Source organism: Corvus moneduloides, chromosome 21 (genome assembly GCF_009650955.1).
Source record: "Corvus moneduloides isolate bCorMon1 chromosome 21, bCorMon1.pri, whole genome shotgun sequence".
In the NCBI taxonomy this organism is placed as follows: Eukaryota; Metazoa; Chordata; class Aves; order Passeriformes; family Corvidae; genus Corvus; species Corvus moneduloides.
Genome location: NC_045496.1, coordinates 1,146,584 through 1,167,955, shown reverse-complemented (window position 1 = coordinate 1,167,955; position 21,372 = coordinate 1,146,584). Strand labels below are relative to the sequence as shown.

Below are 21,372 nucleotides of genomic sequence, written 5' to 3'. Positions count from 1 at the left end.
TCTCTCTGTGAAGCTGTTGAGCTTTCCCTGTCGGGTGGTGCAGTGGTCTCTGCTCGCCTCAGCTCCCCAGAGCTTTATGTGGCTGCACCTCTGGGTGGGTTTAGCTCAATCTAAGGTGTAACAGGCTTTTTTTCTGAATTCAGTGGATGGATGGTTTGTTTGTATAACATCAGCTGGAAATGGTGCTAAAATGTTGTTTTCCCAAGTGTGGAGATGCTGCTGCTGCTGTTCCAGAAACCCCTTTTGGATGTGAGCCCTCTTAGCGGGAAGGGAGTGCTCCTGATGCAGTGTTGGTGGGGGCAGGAGGACGAGTGGGAGTGTGAACTCAAACCTCTTCCAAACCAGCCGAGCTGGAGTGACCAAGGGTGATAAACCTGAGCATGGCAGTGTTGGAGAAAAGGGCAGAGATTCCTCTCTGATCAGGGCGATAACATTTTGCATTGCACAGCTCTTTCCAAAATGAGTGGCTGTCAAAGTGTCCCCACCAGCCGGAGCAGCACTGCCAGCAGACTTGAGGGACCTTCCTGGGGAGGTTGCAGTGTCCTGTTTCAGTGCATCCTCCCACCTTTCAGCGCAAACACCCTTTGGTGTTTGATGTGGTGGGACTCCCCCCGACTGGTTGTGCTGTCCCTTTGGGGGAGGCTGTCGCCATCCTGCTCCTCCGCGCGCTGTCTCCAAATGAATCACAATCTCCTCACCACGTGGGTGGTATTGCAGGGACTGAAAACCGCACTGATAAGGGCTGTGACCCGGTCCCAGTCCAGCCTGCTGACAGAGCAGGTGTTGCTCCACACCCTGGGGAGGATGTGCAAGTCTTTCATTTTGCAGAGCTCAGTGACAGATGCTGACCTCCAGTTACTTCAGTTGTTGGGTCTTTGGGAAGCCCACTTGCTATGAGATGGGAAGTATCCACCAGCCTGTTAAAAACTCATGGTGTGCAAGGACTGGAGCTTTAAGTCCATGCTGACAGGAAAACCGGGGATTTGGGACTGCTGCCTCTGAGAGCTGGGGTGCTAGGGGTGGCACAGCCCGAGGTGTTTCACCCCTGCTCGGCAGTGCTCACTTCCCTCACTGCCACTGTCTCCTGCCTCAAGTGGTCCAGGATAATGTAAGTTCCAATTTTTCTTCTTTTCTTAGAGCCAACTGTTCCCTTTGACTTGGGAGAGTAACTTTTTTCTTAACTTAGGGATTTTTAAACTGTGGAGTTGGAGAGGAAAATCACTGCAGATGGTGCAATAATTGGGGAATGCTGACCTACAGGATAGATGACAGCTTCAAAGTACGTTCAATACGATCCTTTCAGGAATTTCAGTTGAAGTGTCTTGTCCTGTTCTTAACCTTGTGGACACTTGTTGTTGCCATCCTGAAAAGGTGTGGATTTTCTCCTTGTTGGAACATTTTGTTTCCTACATAGGAGCACTCTGAATGTCAAGCCTCTCTTGGAGGGTTTGCGGTGGGCTCTTGTTCTTGGGGCAAATCTGTGTCATTACAGTGAGGAGATGGTTTCTTTCCCTTAAGAGTAGAGTCTCAGGGTACATAGATATCAAACATGAACAAAAAAACTTCTTCCTCTTTCATGGAGATTCTGCTTCATTCTTTGTGCTGCTGGTGTTTTATTAGCTCTTCTGTCAGAGTTGTGAAAAACCGAGAGTCTCAAAATAATTAAACTGGAACAAAACCCCCCAAGAAACCTTTAAAAGGTTTTAAAAATACATGACTGTATTTCAAGGAAGTAAGTAAGTCACAACTGGGTGTCTGTGTGCCACCCTTTAATCAGATGGGAAACCTAGGGAGTGACTCTCAGCTGTCACTGTATTAAGAACCAGTGCTGCCTTTTGTGGAGTCTGTATACACTGAACTCAGGGCCATGGAGTAAATATTCTTGCTGTCTGTTCATAATCATTCTACTTAGAGTAAGCGCTTCTTGGGTGGGTATTACAAACCTGTTAATCTTTATGGTATTTATAGGGTAATTTTTAACTCTCTTGAGCTCTTTATTTCCTTGTGGGTCAATTACTCAATTTATAACATTATGTCAGATGTAAGAACTTTACCATCCAAGAGTAAACTGTTGGGGATGGTTCTCTACCTGTGTTTGCTCTTAGTTCTTTGTATATTAAGGTATGCAGTAACTTACTCTGTGACTGACTTACTGGGATTTCTTTTAGTCCCCCTGGTTTGCACTTTGAAGTGACTGTAATGTCTTATTTTAGCTTTTCTGCTTCATCACTAATACAGGAAGAGAGACCATTCTGCTTTTGCACTTGCTTTGCCACGTGGCTTCCAACTTCCTGGTCAGTGATAGCTGCACCTGGATTTTGCTGGACTTGAAATATTTCTTTTGATGAGTAGTAGTGTGTTATTCACAGGTATTAATAAGGTGTCAGCATTAGGGAGGTTGGGAAAGAAATGCAGGGTGGGCAGGACTGTTGTTTCCATGAGTAAGCTCATGGTTTTTAATAATCTGATACTACTGAGTTTTTGCTTCAACACTGAAGCTTATTAGAGCAATAGAAAATTGTTACAGAGGGCAGAATACAGTGTGAAATGTGATTTGTCTCTTATACAGAGCTTGCACATTTAGTTACAATTTTCTTGAAAGGTTAATTCCCAGCTTCTCTTCAGAACATTCTGTGCAGGCCTTTCTGTAGGGAAAAAAAAATTGGACCCAATTTAAATAGACAAGTCTTGTGAATCCTGAAAGAATTTGGGCATTTAGCCCAGGAAAGGGAGAGCTCTCTGCAAGAACTTCATTAACCCTGTCTGTCATCAAAATAAGTAATAAAAGTAGCTCTGCAGACATTATAAAGAACAGATATTCTTTGTTTTACCCTGTGGCCTTGATCTGCAAGGTACTGGTGGATGAATCTTACTCTTCAAGGACAGCTGTGCCCATGTAGGAAGGGAGATGGAGATGTGCTACATGCAGGGATGCAGAAGTGGGGATATGAGCTAAAGAGCTGCACTAATTTTTGGAAAATTTGTGCCATTAGTTCCAGATACTCAGGAATGTGCAGGGCAGCTGACTTCCATTTAGTAGCAATATTGATAATACAGTCTTACTTGGCGTATTTTGGGGCAGAAAAAATATAAACAATATTTCTACCATAGCTATTTTTTTAAGTAGAAAAATGTTAGATATTTTTACATGGAGAAGAGTTTCTGCTTCCGTTTGGCTGTTGCTTGCAGGATCCAGATGCTGTGAAAGCTCTTCCTGTGATGCCAACATCTGGCTGCCTGCACATTTTGGGTAGAGTTTTATGAGGCGGCTTTGAAGTTGCTTTTGGATTTGAATCACATGAATCTTTGGATTGGCTGGGCTGCACAATTCTCAGCATCATTTCCTTTTCCTTCTGATTATGGGAAATATAAATACTTCAAGCTGTTGTTCTGATGTTTTAGAGTTGGGGGAACATATATCTGTATTTTCCTCCATTCCTTTTCCCTGGATTTGAGACATATTAAAGTCTTTAATAGCCAGCAGCATGGCTGTAGAGAGAAGCTGCACGAGCAGAGTTGGTTACAGCAGGTTTTGTGGATTTTGAGCCCATTTTACATGGGCTTGCTCTCGTACTTTGATCTACCTTTCTTAAACATTTCAGAAATTACAGCAATATTTCAGAAGTATTTCTGTGAGGTTTGCTTAATGCTTCTTGACTGCTTGGAAGTGTTCTAATTAAAAGATACTTATAAGTGCTAAGTGGTGGTGTTCCCAATCACATATGTACATAAAGATTTATAGAAAACTTTGTTAAGATTTGAACTTGTATGTTTGTTAAACTTTCTGAGGACGGGCTGGGCTGAACAGATCCCACATTCAGGGTTTGGGGCTGTAGCAGCAGAGCTGATTCAGATTTTTTTTTGTACTTTGGATCTTACTGCTGGTTTTGTCTTACTAGCTTAGGATGGTCTGTTCACTTGTGCTCCCATGTGGGATGGATGGTTACTAAAGGTGTCTGATTGGAACCAGCTGTGGAAGTAGTTTGGATTCTTTGTTGTGTCCAGTAGAAACTTATTTCAGGGGTTGGTTTAGATTGAGGGGTTTCACCGTAGCCTTGGAACAATCCATCTGCCCAAGTGCTTGAGTTTTGGTTCTTCATTTTGACAAGGTCCTTGAGATGTTGCTGGTGAGTGGAGCTATATTTCAGCTGTCATTGTCACGTGGCTGGGGGTGCAGTGAGATTGTTCCCTCCTGTGCCAGGAGCCAGCCTGGAACGGCGGTGGCAGTGCTGGTACAGACAGTGTGTGTTCCATGGTTCCATGGGATGGGACTTATTTCAGTTAGCATTTAGTGATGTGAAAATGTCTGGCAGTTTCTGTGAACACTTACGTTATGAATATATTCCCAGCCTATATTTAATCTTTCCTTCATCAGAAATGAATGAATTCTGAGAAGGATAACAGAAGTGTTCTTAAATAATTTGGCTTTGTGTTTGAAAGCTTTATTGCATTATAAATTAAAAGGTGAACATGTTGTTGCATGCTTGGTAAGCAATACAGTGAAATTCCGGGTGGGTTTGGTATGTGTTTATTTTTGACATGTGTTTCGTGTCAAAACAGAGATCTGAGAGATCTGGCTCTAATGGTTCAAAGGTGATAAAAAATGAATACCGTGAATTTTCTGGATGGCTCAAAATTGCAACTGCGAGAATATAAATTAAGGTTGGCTTCTTACTTTATCTGAAACACACCTCAGTGAAAACTGGTTGGGGAAGAATGCAACTTGCTGTTGCTGTACCATGGTCACATTATCACCTCTCTTCAAAGGAAGTCTTGTCCCTTTAAATGCTGCTGACTGCTGTCCATCCTCAGTTTTGGATGTGAGTATGTATTTGATGTTTACATCCTACACAAACATCATGCATAAATATTTACATGTGGTGTAGCACTAGGAAATTCAATGCAGTGAAAGAAGGGGTAGGAGTAGTCCAGTTAGGCCGGTGAAAAGGAACATTTACCTTAAAATATAAACCAAGTATTCTTGGCACTGATCCTGGAGCTGTTTAATAGGAGCCCTGTGAAGCCATCCCTTGGAATAGATGGATCTGCAGAGTATCTGAAATGTATCCAGAAGACTTAAAACAATTATGCCTTTTGGTTTAGGACCAAGTACTAGGGAGCTGGTACTACAACACAGAAGAAAACCAAACAAAACCCAACCTTTAATTATTTAAAACTTTTCTAAACCCCTAACTCTTTAAAACTTTTAAAACTTAAAACTAAAATTAGAAGTAAACTACCTGCCTACCTAGTGAGAGATGGGCACTTGAAATGTTCTCTCAAAACTATTGTATTAGCTCAAGTGGCATCCTCAGACACAGTGATCCAGTCGAGCATTCTGTGCCAGGCCTTGCTATTTTCAAGCCATTGTACTGGATTTTTCCCCAAACTAGAAGGCAGACTATTTGAAGTTATAATCTTCCTTGCTTAGAATGGGAATATGGACCTCAGCTGGGTGTAGGTGGTGATTTGAAACAGAGTGGGATATTTCATACAGTTAATTATTGGCAGGAAGCATTTGTTTTATTGACATCCACAGCGAGATGACTCTGAATAGCTTTAAATAGTTGACTTAATGTCATTTTGCTTCTAGGTATGGAACAGTGAATTCTGGTGTCTGTCAGAGCATTCGTTTAATGAGTATCAGTTGTTGACACGGTATGAAAAAGCTCCAGGGCTCTTCAGCCATTTCACTAAAACATTCTCAGTTAGTGGATTTGGGGTCTTTGAGAAGCCCATCCCTGACTGGCTGTTGAAAATCTGGTTTGCACAGTCTTAACAGATGCCCATCTGCACCTGCTCTCAGGTCAATTCCAACCCTCTGAAATGTGAGGTGTGACTAAACCACCACTCTTCGGTGGTCATTTCCTTACGAAGACCGTCATCCTTTTCAGGATAAATCCTTTTCAGGATAAATTGTGGGTAACTCACGCTGTAATGTTTGTATGTGTGAATCTATAGATGCAGTTTCATCATGATGCTAAGCCTGAAATTCAGAAACTGTTTCCTTGTAATTTATTGGACTCAGTTTAACAGTTTCTGCTTGAATTCCTTTAGTGCAGGCAGAGCTGTTGTTGTTGAGAGAGGCCCCAGACTTTCTCACAAGGCAGGGGTGGCCATGCCATGACCATCACTCTCCACAGGCAGCTCTTGCTGGGCAGTTTTTTACTGAATCACATTCTCTAACTGTGCTCTTGCAGTGTTCTCTCCTCAAGCATTTCAGTGCCGCTCCTCATGTTGTTTCCTTTAACATTCATATTCATATTTTTTTCAGTGTTGGCAGGTGTGTATTTCACATTAACATGAGGGGTTTTTTGGATGTTAGACTGCTATTTGCTTATGGTAATTTCCAGTCATCATAAGGTGACTGTTGAGAGAGATGAGCAGAGAGGAAAAAAATTGTCAGGCATTTACAGTAAATACTCTCTGCTTTTGGAAATGCTGTCAGAAGTTTAATTGTTAGGTTCAAGTAAGTTTGTCATGTGCCAGACAGAATCAGTCTGCTGTAATGAATGGGTTACGCACTTCACCAGCAAAAAGGGAGAGTGAGAAACCAAGGGATGCTCAGGATTTCCTGTCACCTTGCACTGCAGAAGGAACAGGGTAGGCTTTTTAACCTAGCCTGTAATTAGGTTTTGCATGGAAGCATATATTACTGTGCTTGCTTTGCCAAAGCTCTTCAGTATGATGGATGAGATTTAAAGGTTGATCTGACTAAATTGCAATGAGAATACTAACGACAAAGATATTTCTGTTGTGAACTATTCCTACCAGACATCATAGCTGTGACAGAAGTGGTGTAAGGTAATGGACAATAAAAGTCACTCGAAAATAATACTCTCCTAGGACTGGGCTGCCTTCTCCAGAGCACGTACCCTGAACCACAGCGATAATGTAATCATAAGCCCAGATCATCATTTAAATATATAGGTAATCTCATAGAGTATCCTGGCAGATGTATTTTATGAGCAAGGAAGAGGAAGAATATTATTGGGCGGTAGAGAGGGAGAAAGTGGTGCTGATGTGGTTGTGTTTATTCTGTAAAACAGTTTGCATTGCCCCAGTCTTTGGGGATCCTGCAGCGAGCAGCACAGGGGCTCTGAGGGGAGCAGCAGCCGGGCTCCCAGGGCAGCGCATCCCTGCGGATATCGCAGCCGGCCGGGAGCCTGCTGGGTGTGCACTGCTGCATTTCAGTCCCCGACAACTCCCCGTGTGCGGTAAAAGATGGACATTTGTGCAGTAGGTTAAGTCATGTACTTGATTGGTTTTCGTCAGCTTGTGGATTTCTGGAACTACGCAAGACTTGCCATTTTGTTTTGGTTTGTTTTACGCAAGGTACCCCAACAGAGCTGCTTGGCTCCCCCCACAAGTCCCTGTGTAGCGAGAGGATATGAGAGGCATACAGTAACTGAGTGGGAAAGCAGATTTATATATGTTACATATCCATGCTTTAACACTCAGTTACATATATCTGTGTGTGTATATATGTGTGTGTGGTGGGCAGCAGCAGGGCTGAGCGCTGGGCACACGGAGCAGCTGGTGTGTCTTGCAGGAAGGTGAAAAGTGCTGGTACAGAAAACGGCTGTAACACTGCGCACAAGCTGCTGCTTTGCTGCCTGCTTGAGAGGTGCACGGTCCTGTCATGTTGATTATACATCTGGGAGCAAATAATTTGGCCTGCAGTTGAGTTGGAGGCATCCCAAGACACATGGTGATACCCGATCAGACTGGTCACAGCTGCTTCACCGAGGAGCACCCGGGGCACCAGGGCGGCTGGGACTGAATGCCAGGATGCTGATGAGGTTCTGCTCCTTAATGAGTGTCTAGTAACTAATGATCCTGGCCTTTGCTACCAAGTGCCCTGGGCTGTTCTGCCCTGAGAATTCCACCTGTCAGGTTCCTGCAAGGTACTACGGGTTCGATGGGGTTTTGTGTTCTGCTCTCTACTGATTAGGTGTCAGAGATGAGGTGTAAGTACACTCAGGTACCCAGAGAGGAATTGCAGCTGGGGTTGTGGCAGGGGAGCTGACTGCACAAGAGGGTTTTTTTTCCCCTGTATTTGGAAAAACCCCAGGTTACCTGTGAGTGCTGCTGCATGGAGTAATAACTGTACAGCAGAAAGGGTGACAGTAGTTTGGGAGAAGGAGCAGCTCATTCCACGTGGGTTGTGGTCGCATTTCCCGTGATGGTAATGATCATCCTATTCTTTTATTCACTTTCTGGAAAGATATGTGATGCTTCATGCAATTTAAAGATGTTTTGATTTACAGTCATAGTCAAGACTCAGTGTGAAAATGTGTGATACTGCAGAACTATGTAGGAAATTTGGAAGCAGGAATAAAAGCCTGTCACTTGAGAAGGAAAAGTGCAGAGCTAAGACAATGTCAAGTAAAAACGTGCCAGTGTTAAGAGTGTACCTTGTACCTTTTCTGATGCAGTGCAGTGCCTTCATGTTGCTGGCTGCTATTTGAAGATCCTCTGTGAAGCCCCTTCCTGGGGATTCCCCTTCCCTCTCCCTGTCCAGTGCCAAGAGCCCGGAATAGCCAAGCTGACAGCCTGGGGCAGGACATGCTGTCCCGAGGTGTCAGCGGGCTCGGTGCTGTCATGTGAGCTCTGCTGGATCTCTTTTCAAAGCTGCTATTTTGTTCTTTCTCCTTCCTCTGCTTCCAGCTGTAGCTCTTCAAGCAAGCAGTGCCTGAGTGCAGATCCTGCCCCTGGCCTGTCCCTGCTTGTGGCAGGTGGGCTCTCCTGGGCTCTGAACTGCCTGCCTCTGATGGTCCCTCACAGCAAGGGATTTGCTCCTTGAGTTTCCTTATGGCCAGAGAGTGACAGTTCCATTGGGAGTGCCCAGACTGGGGCGTGATCAGATGGTTCAGGTTCCCATGTTCAGAAGTGAATCCCTTCCCTTTCTTTGAGCATTAGACCTTCTGAAGGCAGGACACAGTGGATGCACAGTTTGATCAGTGTTAGACTGTGGACACTTCACGTGGCACTGCCCAGATGTGTCTCCGTGTTGGGGCTGGGAATGTGGGATGTCTGGGTTCCTGTGGAGCTCAGGGCTGAGCAGCCAGGTGTTGGAACCAGCGTTTGCTCTGTGCATGTGGACTTGGAAGAGAGAGAACATGTTGCTCTCCCTGCAAGTAAACAGCCTTTCTCCAAATCTTGAATAATAAAATAATTAGGATAGTTCCAGCAGTGTAGCATAAGGTAGGAATTTCATAGGGCACTTTAATGTCGCTATTAAGAGACGTAGTTTTATCTAAGTATTTTCACCTGGTTGCTTATAAACCTATAGATGCTTGAGACTAAAAAAATCTTGAAATCAAACTTCTTCATACTAACATACCTTCTTCCACTGGAGTTTCATGGTACTGACTTTGAAAAACTATTTTTGTTGAGAGCAACCCGTGTGTTCACCTGTTTAACGTAGCAGGAACTGCAGCTCTTTTGTCTAGTGACCGTTTGTTAGAGTGAAAGCTCATTTGCTTGAGACACAAGAAGAGCCTGTCTCTGCTTTCCACCTGTGTTGTGGTAGCTGGTGTTGGGAAGGATCTGCCAGAGCTAAAGGCCTATTTCACAGACAACTGTTAAAAGAATTGAGCACTACTTGCTGCAGAAATTCTTCTGCATCATATTTTCTCCCCCACTCCCACAAATATTTAAAATACCTTTGTATTTTAAATTAAGACTTAGTCATTGCCCAAGTACCAGGCATGCACTATTAATACACTAATGAGGTCAGGTTGTGTTCTTTCACTGAGTGAATACTTGCCAAAACTCTTGAAATAAGTTTCTGCAAATGCTTGTGTTGGCCACTAAATCTTCCCTTGTCACCATTAGGCTTCAGTCAGTGCCAAGGACAGGAATGGTACAACTCAGAATGACAGAGGGTGTGGGTAAGGGATAACCACAACCTGTGTATGGCCCTTTGTGGGGAAGGGACATGAGTGTATTTATTGTGGGTGTTCTGTAAATGCTGTGACTGTATTTTGGGGCCTAACTTTGCTCGGCCCCAGAGCTGGCGTGGAGCAGGGAGTGCTGTGATCCACTCCTGGTTCCCTGAGCAGCTGACAGAACTACCAGAGTTTGTCTGCAAGTCAGGCTTGAACACAAATAGCTCAAGTATGGGTTTTGTTTCCTAGAAGGGCTGGAAAATCTGGGTATGTTCAGTCTCTTCTGCCTCTGCAGGCAGAGGAGGTGTCTGAGAGCTGTTCAGCCTGAAGCCCACAGCTGCCCTGTCACTGTTGGCCACACATTTCAGGTGTTCCTGAAGTGTGTGTGCAGCCCTGTGCCAGAGGAGAATTAGTTAATCTGGGATCACAGTGTTGTTCCAGCACTGGAATGTCTCAGCTCCCTGATGGGCAGCTCTTTACAACTCCTGCATGTTCTGGTACCATTTTTGAAGGGGAGCAGACTTTCATTTCCGATCGCTGTGTTGGGCCAGCCTGGAGCTTCAGCAAAGGAATTCATGCATGGAGTTTGTTTCTCTGTTGTTCCTATAACACTTCAGCCTCATTGAATCCAATATGGTTTGTAGCTCCTGCTTCCTGTGTCTTGCCAATGAAAGCTTGTAATTTGGGGGTAGGAAAGAAAGACTGTGGGTGAATTTTTGTTGTCTTTGACCAAAGAAAGCAGCAACAGTCTGGAGGGACTTTTTAATTTTTGTTTTACAAATGGAGATGTGCTGACCTTTTTGCATGTCCCCTAAGTGACTGGGGACCTTCAGTCCTTGGGGAAGTGGCAGTAGCTACTGTTACAGGTGACAAAAGCAGTGTCTTTAGTAGATAACAAACCACTGACCGAATAAACCCGTTTTCTGCTCCTTTATTTACTGTGAAACAATACCAGCAGTAGCTGTGATCCTGGTGGTTTTGTTGGGTACCCTCTGGAAGAGGGTGGCTCTGGCCTGTTGCTTTCAGCAGCAGCTCTGCTCTGTCAGAGCCTGGGGTTGTGTCTGAGCTGTGTGAGTCAGCCCAGGGGAAGGGCAGGACTCGGCCTCCCGCTGGCTGCTGCAGCCACTTGTTGGCACAGCCCAGAGTTCCTCTCTTCCCACGCTGGCTGGGCAGTGAGAGACCAACCTCTCCCTTTCTTTTGCCTCCAGCAGAAGCGAGAGACAGAGTTTGGTATGATACCATGGAAGGGCAGCACAACCATCCTCATCATCTAGGGGACCAGAACAACCCTCTGTGCAAGCTGCCAGGGCAGGAATTCCAGCATGATCCTCAGGTAAGTGCAGGTGTCTCTGATCTGTCTGCCTCTGTCTTTTCTTACCTTCATTCTATAAAGGTCTCTTGATTTCTTAGCATTTAGCTGCCTTCGCCCCCCTTCTTTTGTTTTTAGTGCAGTTACAGCAGTTTTAGGGAATATCCAGTTTGGGATTCTGCCAACCAGCCAGAGTTTCCTGAACCAAGTTTTTTGATTGTAATAAGAGAAAAAGGAAATAGTTTGAATTTTGCTTAAAACAAGTGTTTTTAAATCATCTTATGAAAACATACTGTGTTGGCATTCTCTTGTCTTTGATTCTTTGAAGAAAAGGCCAAAGTAAAATAGATGATTGTGTAAGTGAATAAATGTATTTTATCTCCTTTTATAGTTTCATAATAAGTGCTGGAGAAGTAATTACTAAATAAAAGAAAAAACTCATTCTGCGTGGAACTGTAGGCTCCCTGTGAGTCTCTGGAATCCATCCTGCAATGTATTTTGTCCATACTATAATAAAGTTTCACTGTAGCAGCTCCTCTCTCTTCCTGCCTTTCTGCAGAAGGCAGCTAAAACCAGGATTAACCCACAGTCTGTGTAATCATGAAACTTGGATTTTGTGAATTCTGGCTGCTTGCCTTTTCAGCCTGTTTGTCTGTTGATCAGAGCAATTCAGTTTTGCCCCTATGTTATTTTAAGGAATAAACCAAAAGCATCTTGGGAAGCTGTCAGAAAGAAGAGGATTGTAACTGTGGTGTGATGTGACCGTAGGGAGGGGCTGGGGGTGATCATTTGTCGTTCCCACTGTACAGTCCAGAGGTGATCCAGGGTCCCTGAGCAAGAAGTGGTCCTTGGGAGAGCTCTGCCAGTGCCCAGCACAGGCTCTGCTAAGGGGGGAGTTTCCTGCACACAGTGAATGCACTGCTGGGAAAGTACCATGGTGTGGAGCAAAGCCCCCTCTCCTAATGCAGCAATTTGTCATATTAAGTCATTTAATAATAATTGAATCCCCTTGATTAATCTCCTAGAATTAGCCAGTTGCATTTTGAGCAATTAGGGTTAATTACTGCCTCATTTGGCAGGATAGTGCCCCTGTAATTATTTCATGAACAAGATTAGGAAGTGTTCCTGTGCAGCAGATACATTCATGGCATCTTGGAGCACATGTTAGAATTTGTAATGACATAGTTAAGTGTAATTAGTAGCTAATAATCAGTGTTCTGCTGTGATGCTGATGCTGAGTGGGCTCATTTTGCTGTATGGTCATTGTTCAGTGAAACCTCCCCTCAACTCTGGTAATACCCAAGTTCTGTTAATGGAGGGCTCTATTAAACCGTTCTGAGAATGATCTAATTTGGAATTAGAATTGCAGGAAGACTTCCTTTGGTTTTGCTGTCAAAATAACATAAAAAGACCTGAATAACAAAAACATACAGTCTACCAGGGAACTGGAAAAAATGCATGTAAGAAAAGGTTGTGTTTAGAGGCCTTACATTGGTGGCATGATAGGGTTGCTGATGACATATTTCTGATTTTCCATCTTTCAGGAATATATTTATATATAATTTTTCAAATCTCTGGTACTTTTTACCTGGAAGAATCTGAAATTGCATCCTTTCTTTCTTCTGAAAATCTGAGTAATGCAGACATGCTGTGTAATAGTTTGTGGAAGGGAGGGAGGTTTGGGAAGCTGGTCTTACGAGAAGTGTTGTTAATGGCAGAGATAAAAACTTCAGCAGAAAAAGCCAGAACATGAGTTCGGAGAGTCTTGGATGAGGAGGGGGCTTGGTATGGAATGGCCTTCCCTTCCTTCCATCCCTTTCATTCCAAACTACTGTGCCAGCCCCCAAAAGACCAGAGCAACAACGTGTTCCTTCCCCAGAGCTTTTCCTGTAATTATGCTGCTTTCTACAGCTTCTTTTTTTTTCAGTTCTGACAGAGGTGTTTTTTTCTGCTTTATAACTCATCAGTACAGAATATGAGGAAGTGTGTCAGGCTTTTCTTTCCATCTTTAACTGCTGTAGTTTAGTTAATAAGATGAAACCTTTGAATAATGCTGGATATTTAGAAGTTATCTGTAATACAAATAATAATAAAAGAAAAAGTCTAATAAAATCACAGTTTTGGCTTTTGGTTCTCTTACCTGCCCAGAGATACACCAAGGAAGTTCATCAGCAAGAGGGAGAGCATTTTCTAGTAATGTTCCAGAGTGAAGGTGTTAATTATTTAAGTCTCTAGATTACTTAGTGTTTATAGCAGTAAGCAATAAAAATTATTTAGGAGTAAATCAGTGATATAAAAATATAGAGTTGTAATTTTTCACTTAGTTTTCATACTAAATAAACACAATAACTCACTTTTAAACAACTCTTTTATATACTCACATCTTAGCAGAGCTGCTAAGAGATTATTTCTATGGTAATTTTAATTTCTTTGTGAATATCACCTTGTCCTACTATTTCCAAGGTATTTCTCTCTTTCCTTGTCATGTTATAGTACAAATGTCTAGATAGGTACAGAATATCTGGATATCAGGATAGATCCCATTTGTGCTGACAGGGATGCCGAAACTTTGAAACTCAAGCCAATTCTTCAGTAAACTTTAAATTCCAGGTAACAGGTTGAGTGAAGGATATTTTATGATGACTGTGTAGTCTCATTTTGAAGCTCAAATTGAAAAACCTGATGTATTCTTCAATAATTACTTGGCTACCTGTTTGAAGGATTATCCATATTTTAGAAGTTTCCTCATCTCTTGCGAGCTTAGAAGTTCTTTCTTTAATCAATCTGTTCTAATGTGTTCCCATAAATTCACACTGGAATTTCAGCCTCAAAGTATGCAAAATTCTTTTCAGGTAGGCGTTATTGAATGCAGGCAGGTGTATAATTTTGGACATACTAAAAGGGTTTGAAATACTGATGCTGATAGTAAATCATTGCTTATAATGTGTGTGCATGTTCTACTGGAGGGGCTGGAGATCCCCCATCACTACTGCAGATGTCTTTTAAAGGTGAAATTAGTTACAGTAAATGTCACTCAGATGAAGTATGCACTTTAGAAGCAAGGAAACCATTCCTTTAAAATTAATGATGCATTGCAAATATCAGAAAAACCTTATATCCAGTGTAAAGATAATTAAAATTCAGGTCAGAAGTGTATGACTTAGTCTGGCTAAATTTTTTAATGAGATTTCAGAAAATTAATTGGGCGAGTATGTTTTTACTCTTCTAAAGAATATTTCATTTCATGGCTCTACAGGAAAGATGCTTTTATTGACATCTGAAGATTGTACTGTCTGACTTTTTAACTGTTGGTTAACCAATCTTAACAGTTTTTAGGTTGATTACAAATACTCTAAATGCCTGTAGCCCTTTGTGCAGAGCTGGCTGGTGCCTGTTTTCCACATGCCAATCAGCAGTAAAACAACTGACTTTATTATTAATTAACATTAGCACTCTGGGTTTCTATATTGTGCAATTAGCAGTGAACATTTCCCTTTCTCAGCCCATTCAGCCTTGGATTTCCTGTGCCTCTGGGGGAGCAGAGGGACAGGCCTGGCTCTGCAGTGGGGTTGTATTTATGATATTTTTGTTCTCACTCTTAGGGTGCTCCTTGGCCCAGAAGAAGGGCTTAGAGGCTGCAGGCAGACCTGCCCCCACAGTTCTCTTGGGGCTGTTCAGGTTTTCTCTGGATCTTAAGTAATTACAAAGAGGTACATTTATTGGCCAAACACTAATTGTTCTGGACATTGAAAGTCAGAACAGTTTTTTCTTCTTCTTCCCTATCCCAAACAAATTCTGGACAACTACTCATGAACAAAAATAAAATACAAAAAATGTGTTCAGGGTGTGTAGGTGTCCTGCCTGCATGTCCTAAGAGCAGGATTTGGAGGGAGCTATGGAATATCCAGTTGTACAGGTGACAGCCCCCAGAATGGGGGGTTGTTAAGTACAAACTGCATCCAAGGAGCAAGTCTGTAGCAAGGAACTTCCCTAATTCTGCCTTCCCCGTGTTTGGGTTCCTTTATAATCTGGGATGTGGAGACTCCCAGGAATCCTTGCCCTTTCCTGAATCTGTTCTGAATATCTGAAGATAACTGAAGCTTTTATTTCACTGGGGTTTTTTTAGTGTTATGAAACCTTACCAAATCTGTTTTGCAGAAGATCTTTTGTAACACTTCAAAATTTGAGGCTAAAAGCCCTGGTGAACTTCCCCCTGAAGTTCTGTGACAAGGGCTGCCATTGCCTGCTTTTGCCAGCTTTGGAATTTGTGCTCTGCCACCAGTGGTTCCATCTCACAGAGCACATGTATGCCAGAGGAGATGTCCAGAAGAGCTTGTTCTTGGAATAATCTCTGCATTTCTTCTTAAAAATGAATGGCCTTTTTATTTGCATGAGGAATTACTTGACTTCAATCTTAGACTTTTTTTTTCCCCATGGAGTAGGAAAAGAATGACACTTCCTTGTGTGGATGAAGAGAAGAGCCTTTGTCTCAAAACAAGTTCTTCCCAGACTGTGCCCTTCCTACAGCTGCCCTGGGAACAGAAATGTGCAAACAGCCCGATTTTCATAGTGCCTAGTGGTTAGGGTTCTTTTTGCTTGGTTGTTTTTCTTCTTTTTATTTAATTTTTTCTTCTTTTTATTTAGTTGTTTGTTTGGTTTTTTTAAATTTAAGCTCCATTGTTGGCCTTGACACCTGATCTGTAGAGGCAGGGGCTTAATTTTACTGCAGTTATGCAAACCTGAGCCTGAATCCGTCCTAGAAATGAGAAAGCGTATTTTTAATGGACAAGTTTGAAGACGATGGTGGTCTCTTATTACAATTATATCTTATTACAATTACAATTTATACCTGTAGATGAAAACTCTGAGGTTTGCAGAAGTAAAGATCATGGGTTGTTTGAATGAATAGGGGTTGGTTCTTTGCCAGCTTTCTGAAAAATTGTGGTGGTTAATTGTGGAAGGACTTGAAAACAGTGGAGCCCCCCATGTCAAAAGTCATGAAATAAGTGAAATGTGTATAAGGTCAGACTAGAGGGGGTTATTCTGAGAAGGCAGATATTTCCTAGGTGTTCTGTGTGCTAGCAGTACTTAGCAGAGCTTCCTGCTTACCTTCAAGTACAGCAAGAGAAGGTTAAGTTTGAACATAAGGGAAAGTAGCCTGTGATCAATAGGGAGCTTTCTGGTACAGTTTGGCCTCACCTGAGGATGATTCCTGGTTTGTTCCGTAATCAAACATCTCCTGCCCTCTCTGAAAGCTCTGTTACTTTAATTAGGTCTGATAGGTTGTGATAGCCCATGCAAATCTAGGTCATTGCATATGTAAATGTGCAGCTGCAGTCCTGGTGGTGCCAGAACACATCAGCAGAGGTGTCCAGGCATGGGCAGCATCACCCCCAGCACCAGCAGCTCTCGGGCTCCCCGTGGCAAAGGGGCTGGGACACATTCCTCTCACTTGCCTAATGTTTATTTATGTTTTCAAGTTCAGAAGTTGGTAGGTATTTCTTGGCACATGCTTGAAACATTGTTTTACACTTAAGCACTCTTGGTGTAAACACACACAACAATTTAAGAAGGGCAAGTGGAAACTCCTTGATTTCAGTGTGGATTTCTTTCTGAAAAATAAAGTTTTGTAGTAGTTGCCTCGTGAAATGTTCTAAGAAGTGCTGCTTCTACTGTGAATGGTAACTACAAGTTAAAAAAGCTTTTGCTCAGACTTTCTTACTGCTCAAGAACAGCTCAGGAGGCACATGGACATGGTAAAGGAAATGCTGTGATTCCTTTCTATTTTTAAGTTAGGAAAAAGTGCTTTGTAGGTTTATGTGCTGACACCTTTGTTTTGTCTGGGGAAAGTGGTTTGTCTGTACAGGTCAAGGAACTCGCTTAGCAGCTCATGTGTAAAACAGTTGGGAAGTGGAGATGTTCCTGGTGGGAACCGGGAAAATGGGACAAAATCCCTGTGTGCGGACTCTGCTGGCTCTGCCATGCCAACAGTGCAGGGGAGCTGATGTTTGTTACGCTGCCTGGAATGAGCTGAGTATCCACTGTGACAGGTATTGAGGAGTGGTTCTGTTTATCAGATTCCCTGCAAGGAGAGGTTGCAACCAGTTTAAACTGAGAAGGCTGCAGGGGCTGATTAATTGGAATATTTGCTTGTCTGCTTTCATCCTGTGTTGCCTTACTCTGGTGATAATTTAGTAATTTAGAGGAGGACTTATGTAAACAAAAAAGCAAAGCAATTTTAGCCTTCTGCCCTTTATCTGATAACCTGTAGGATACCTGTTCCCTCATCACTGAAAGGATGCTCCCAGTTTATTGCATAGTGTACACTGCCAGACTTGGAGAAATGAATCTTTGGACTTCAGTTTTGGTTTGTTTTTTTTTAATCTCTGTGAATGCAGCATAATTCCAAGCACAGCACAAGCACTGAGAGCTGACCCAAACTTTGATTGCAGTTAATAGCTGGTGACTTATTCCAGAGTGTAGGGGAGACTGAGGAGTTCTTAAAGGGAACCATGCCCTGAGCTGCTTGAAGGAAGCACTTGGAGAAATTACCTTCCTCTTTCTGTGGGACTTGCCTTCAGAAATAGCTGCAGGTCCTAATGCTGGACTGAAAGCTTTTCCTGCATTTTAAGTCTCAATTCCGGCCCTCTCCTGCTGCATTAGGAAGCAACAGTGGTAGCAATAGTCTTTCCTTCAAACATGCAGCCCTCCCGGGCCCCTTGTGCTGGGCGTGGCTGCTCCGGGTTGGGCTGTAGGTGATGGCTCATCCCTGGAAGCCCTTCCCCACCCGCAGCCTCTACTGGGAACTTCTTTTTCTGTGGTATTTGATGCATACTCTGAAATGGCTCAAGATGCTGAAACTTGAAAATGTTCTACTTGGCATGTGTGGTAACTTTGAGTAATTAATTTTCATAATTTCTTTTTTAAACATTGTTTGGCAGCCGTGCTAATTACAGAGGAGACCAGAAGGGCTCCTGGGAGCAGTTGCAGTCCATGGAGTCCGCGCTCCTCATTAGGCTGTGTCTCCCTGCCTGCCTGGGTGTTTACCTGGGACTGCTTGGCTGCAGCATCGGCGTCTCCCAGGTGACACAGGCAGGCAGAGCTGATGAGAGGCTGTGCAACGAGGGAGAGCAGTTTGGGACTAATTAGTTACTTACACGGAAGGCAAGACTTTAATTCCCTTTTTAGAGAAGTCATTTGGCTTCCTCCAGCCTATGTTACTGCTGCATCTGCAAGGAATTCATGCATTTGTGGTCGGGCTGTTCTCCATTCTCATCAGCCGAGGTGAAACCCTTGTCCACAAGCAGTGAGAGCAGGAGGGGCTGAGTGGCTCTTTCGGGTCCCTGACTGCCTTTCCTTTGACAGAGACATTTAACGTCGTACCCGTATCGCTGCACCTTGGCAGATTTTCAGATCGAGAAAAAGATCGGACGAGGCCAATTCAGCGAAGTTTACAGAGCAACTTGTCTCCTGGACAGGAAACCTGTGGCACTGAAGAAAGTCCAGGTGAGCATTTCAGTGCAGAGTCTCCTGCTTTGAGAGCAGAATGGGAATGTTTCAAGGGCCTGCCAGATGACCTGGAGGCAGATAACTCTGCCCTCCAGGCTCTTCGTCCCTCATCGCCTTGCAGTGGGCTCCTGTGTCCAAATCAGAATTACCTAGCAGTATTGCCATTTCATATTTATTTTAAATTTCACCTTTCACTTTAAGAAAAGGGTTCACCAAACTGTTACTAAATGTGTGAAACAGTGAGGCCTTGGGGCTGTGCTGGTGCCATGAGGAGATGCCATCCCAGCACAGCTGAACCACAGGAACACGGAAGGGAAACAGGCTGGAGCTTGCTGGTGGAGTTTGAGAAGAATTTTTGAAAACTTGGATGCCAGAAGTGTAGATTTTTTAAACGTGGCTGAAAGTATTGGGCAGTATTCAGAACAGCATTTTGTTTGAAGAAATTTGCCTTTAATCCTTCAACAGATCCTCCAAACTCTCATTTCTAGTGACTTGCTGATTACTGTGGAATGAATATTAATGCTTAATGTTATTGTTAATTATTACAGAGAAATCAGTGGAAGCTATATCTATTTAAAAGAGAAAAGTGAACATTCTGTCTTTTATTTACTATATGAAATTAATAATAACTAAATCAATGAAAATCACAGCAGCAAATTCACAAACTTGTATCTTTATTTTTTGTGCTGCTTAGAATATTGCCTATGGGTTTTAAAATTAGTTTTACCCCAACATTATCCCTGTAGTGGTTTCAAAATAAAGAAAACATTGATCTTTCTTTGATCTGAGGATTGTGTGAATACTCATTACAGTAGAGCATGTACAAATTGGGGAAGGAAACACCAACTGCTTGTTAAAGTATAAAGTACTTTTTTTTGTTGCTTCATTTTTATCTCCAATGTTTTTGTCTTTGAAGATTTTTGAAATGATGGATGCTAAGGCAAGGCAAGACTGCATTAAAGAAATTGACCTCTTGAAGGTAAGAATTTTTATGATGACTTTTTTCTTTCTTTTTCTTTTTTTTTTTTTTTTTTTTTTTGATTGGTTTTATTTTGTGAAAAAATTTGTTTTCGGGTTGGCAAATAAAGCTTACACTGTAAAGGGGAAAGCAGTTTTGCCTGTACATGTTACGTATGTGTGTGTATAAATATCACACATGAAAAATGATCATTTAGATAAAGGCTGTGAAACCAGAGTGTGTTTAAGTGATTAAAGCAACTAGTGATTTTTAATGCCTTGGTAGTTTATTTTAAATTGTTGATTAAAAACATAGATGTGTTGCACTTTAAATATCTATTTTTAGTAAGTGCAACAGATTGCAGAAGGCTAAAAATTTAGTTTAACTAGTCAAATTTCATTCTAAAAGTATTAAATGATTACTTCTGTGCCTGTGATTTTAGGGATTTCTGTTCAAATTCATGCAGTTGTAGCCTGACTCTGTAGGCTGCAGGGAAGGATAAACATGAGCCAGTTGCTCAATAGTCATGGAGAAAAATAATGCCAAAGTTTACATTCAGAAAGAGGATCTGTGGTACTTTTGGGTTCTAGTAAAAAAAAAATTCAAGCATCAGTAGTGAATATAAGAATGAGCTATACTGAAATGAAAGAAAGGAATTAGTGAGGAAGCCAGCATAAATAATCAGATAATAGTGTCATGTGCAATTTGTGTGTTACTTTCCTCCATCAAAGTTGTAATTTAGTTTTGTTGTTCTTTTAAGGGGCAAAGAGACCTTGAGTACTGTAACCAACAGTTGGGGCTTTGTTTCTTTTTAATGGGGGGAAAAAATCAGTTATTGCTTAACAAGGCATCCTTCAGGAAATTGCTTTTAAATGTTTTGCAAGTTTCCGATAGAAGAGGTTGTTTCACTCTGTTTGGGTGGAATTGCTCTTTGCTAAGGACATTTCCAGGGTGCTGTGCCTGTGAGAAATGCTGTTTCTCACAGGATTTTGTCTGTAGCAGCTCGGCCCAGGCTGTGGGTGCACCGACTGTGAACGTTTTGCACGTGGGTCACAGGAGGTGCAGGTGTTGTGTCTGGGAGTTGTCATGACCACGTTGTAACTGTTCCTCTTGCATTCCCTCCCTCTGCAGCAACTGAACCACCCCAATATAATTAAGTATTTGGATTCTTTTATTGAAGACAACGAACTCAACATTGTGCTGGAGCTGGCTGATGCTGGGGATCTCTCCCAGATGATTAAGGTAAGGATGTGTCCGTCCTGGAGGTGCTGCAGACTACTAGGATTAGGCAGACCCAAAGCAGTGGGGTGAGCACAGATGGGTTAGAAGCACTTTTTATCTCCTCTTGCAGTTTTGCACACCCCCAGGTTGCCTTCAGATCTGAATGAAAGTGTCTGATGGCATTTTGAATATCCCAGGCCATACCCTGAGCTTCTGGTCACTGCTGCAGAGGGGAGCAAGTGTCTGTGATCTGGTGGGACACGTGTGTTATTTGCAAAGTTGATTTACTCAGTCTGTGATTGATGGGGACATTTAATTACTGTTGGATTCACTATTCACATTGCCTGTCTGCCACTCTGAAGACGTTCAAGGAAGTGTATTGACTTTCTTTGCAATGGGGATTTGGGTTTGAGAAAATGTTTCAAGTACTTGTTCTTCTTTTATGTTGCTCTTAGGAATACTTGTATTGCTGCAAACCAGCT

The 21,372-nt window shown here is 42.6% G+C and overlaps 1 protein-coding gene across 2 annotated transcripts in view; it reads left to right on the top strand.

The window, feature by feature from the left end:
• The window catches only part of NEK6 (NIMA related kinase 6), a 47,146-nt gene that overhangs the window by 5,710 nt on the left and 20,064 nt on the right, over nucleotides 1-21,372 (top strand). Inside the window, exons 2-5 of one of the 2 annotated variants that reach the window (XM_032130428.1) lie at nucleotides 11,102-11,226; nucleotides 18,568-18,708; nucleotides 19,628-19,690; nucleotides 20,801-20,911. In XM_032130428.1, the coding sequence (XP_031986319.1) occupies nucleotides 11,134-11,226; nucleotides 18,568-18,708; nucleotides 19,628-19,690; nucleotides 20,801-20,911 (408 nt within the window). In that variant the 5' untranslated portion in view covers nucleotides 11,102-11,133. The remainder of the gene's footprint in view (nucleotides 1-11,101; nucleotides 11,227-18,567; nucleotides 18,709-19,627; nucleotides 19,691-20,800; nucleotides 20,912-21,372) is intronic. The other variant, XM_032130429.1, reaches the window with a different exon arrangement.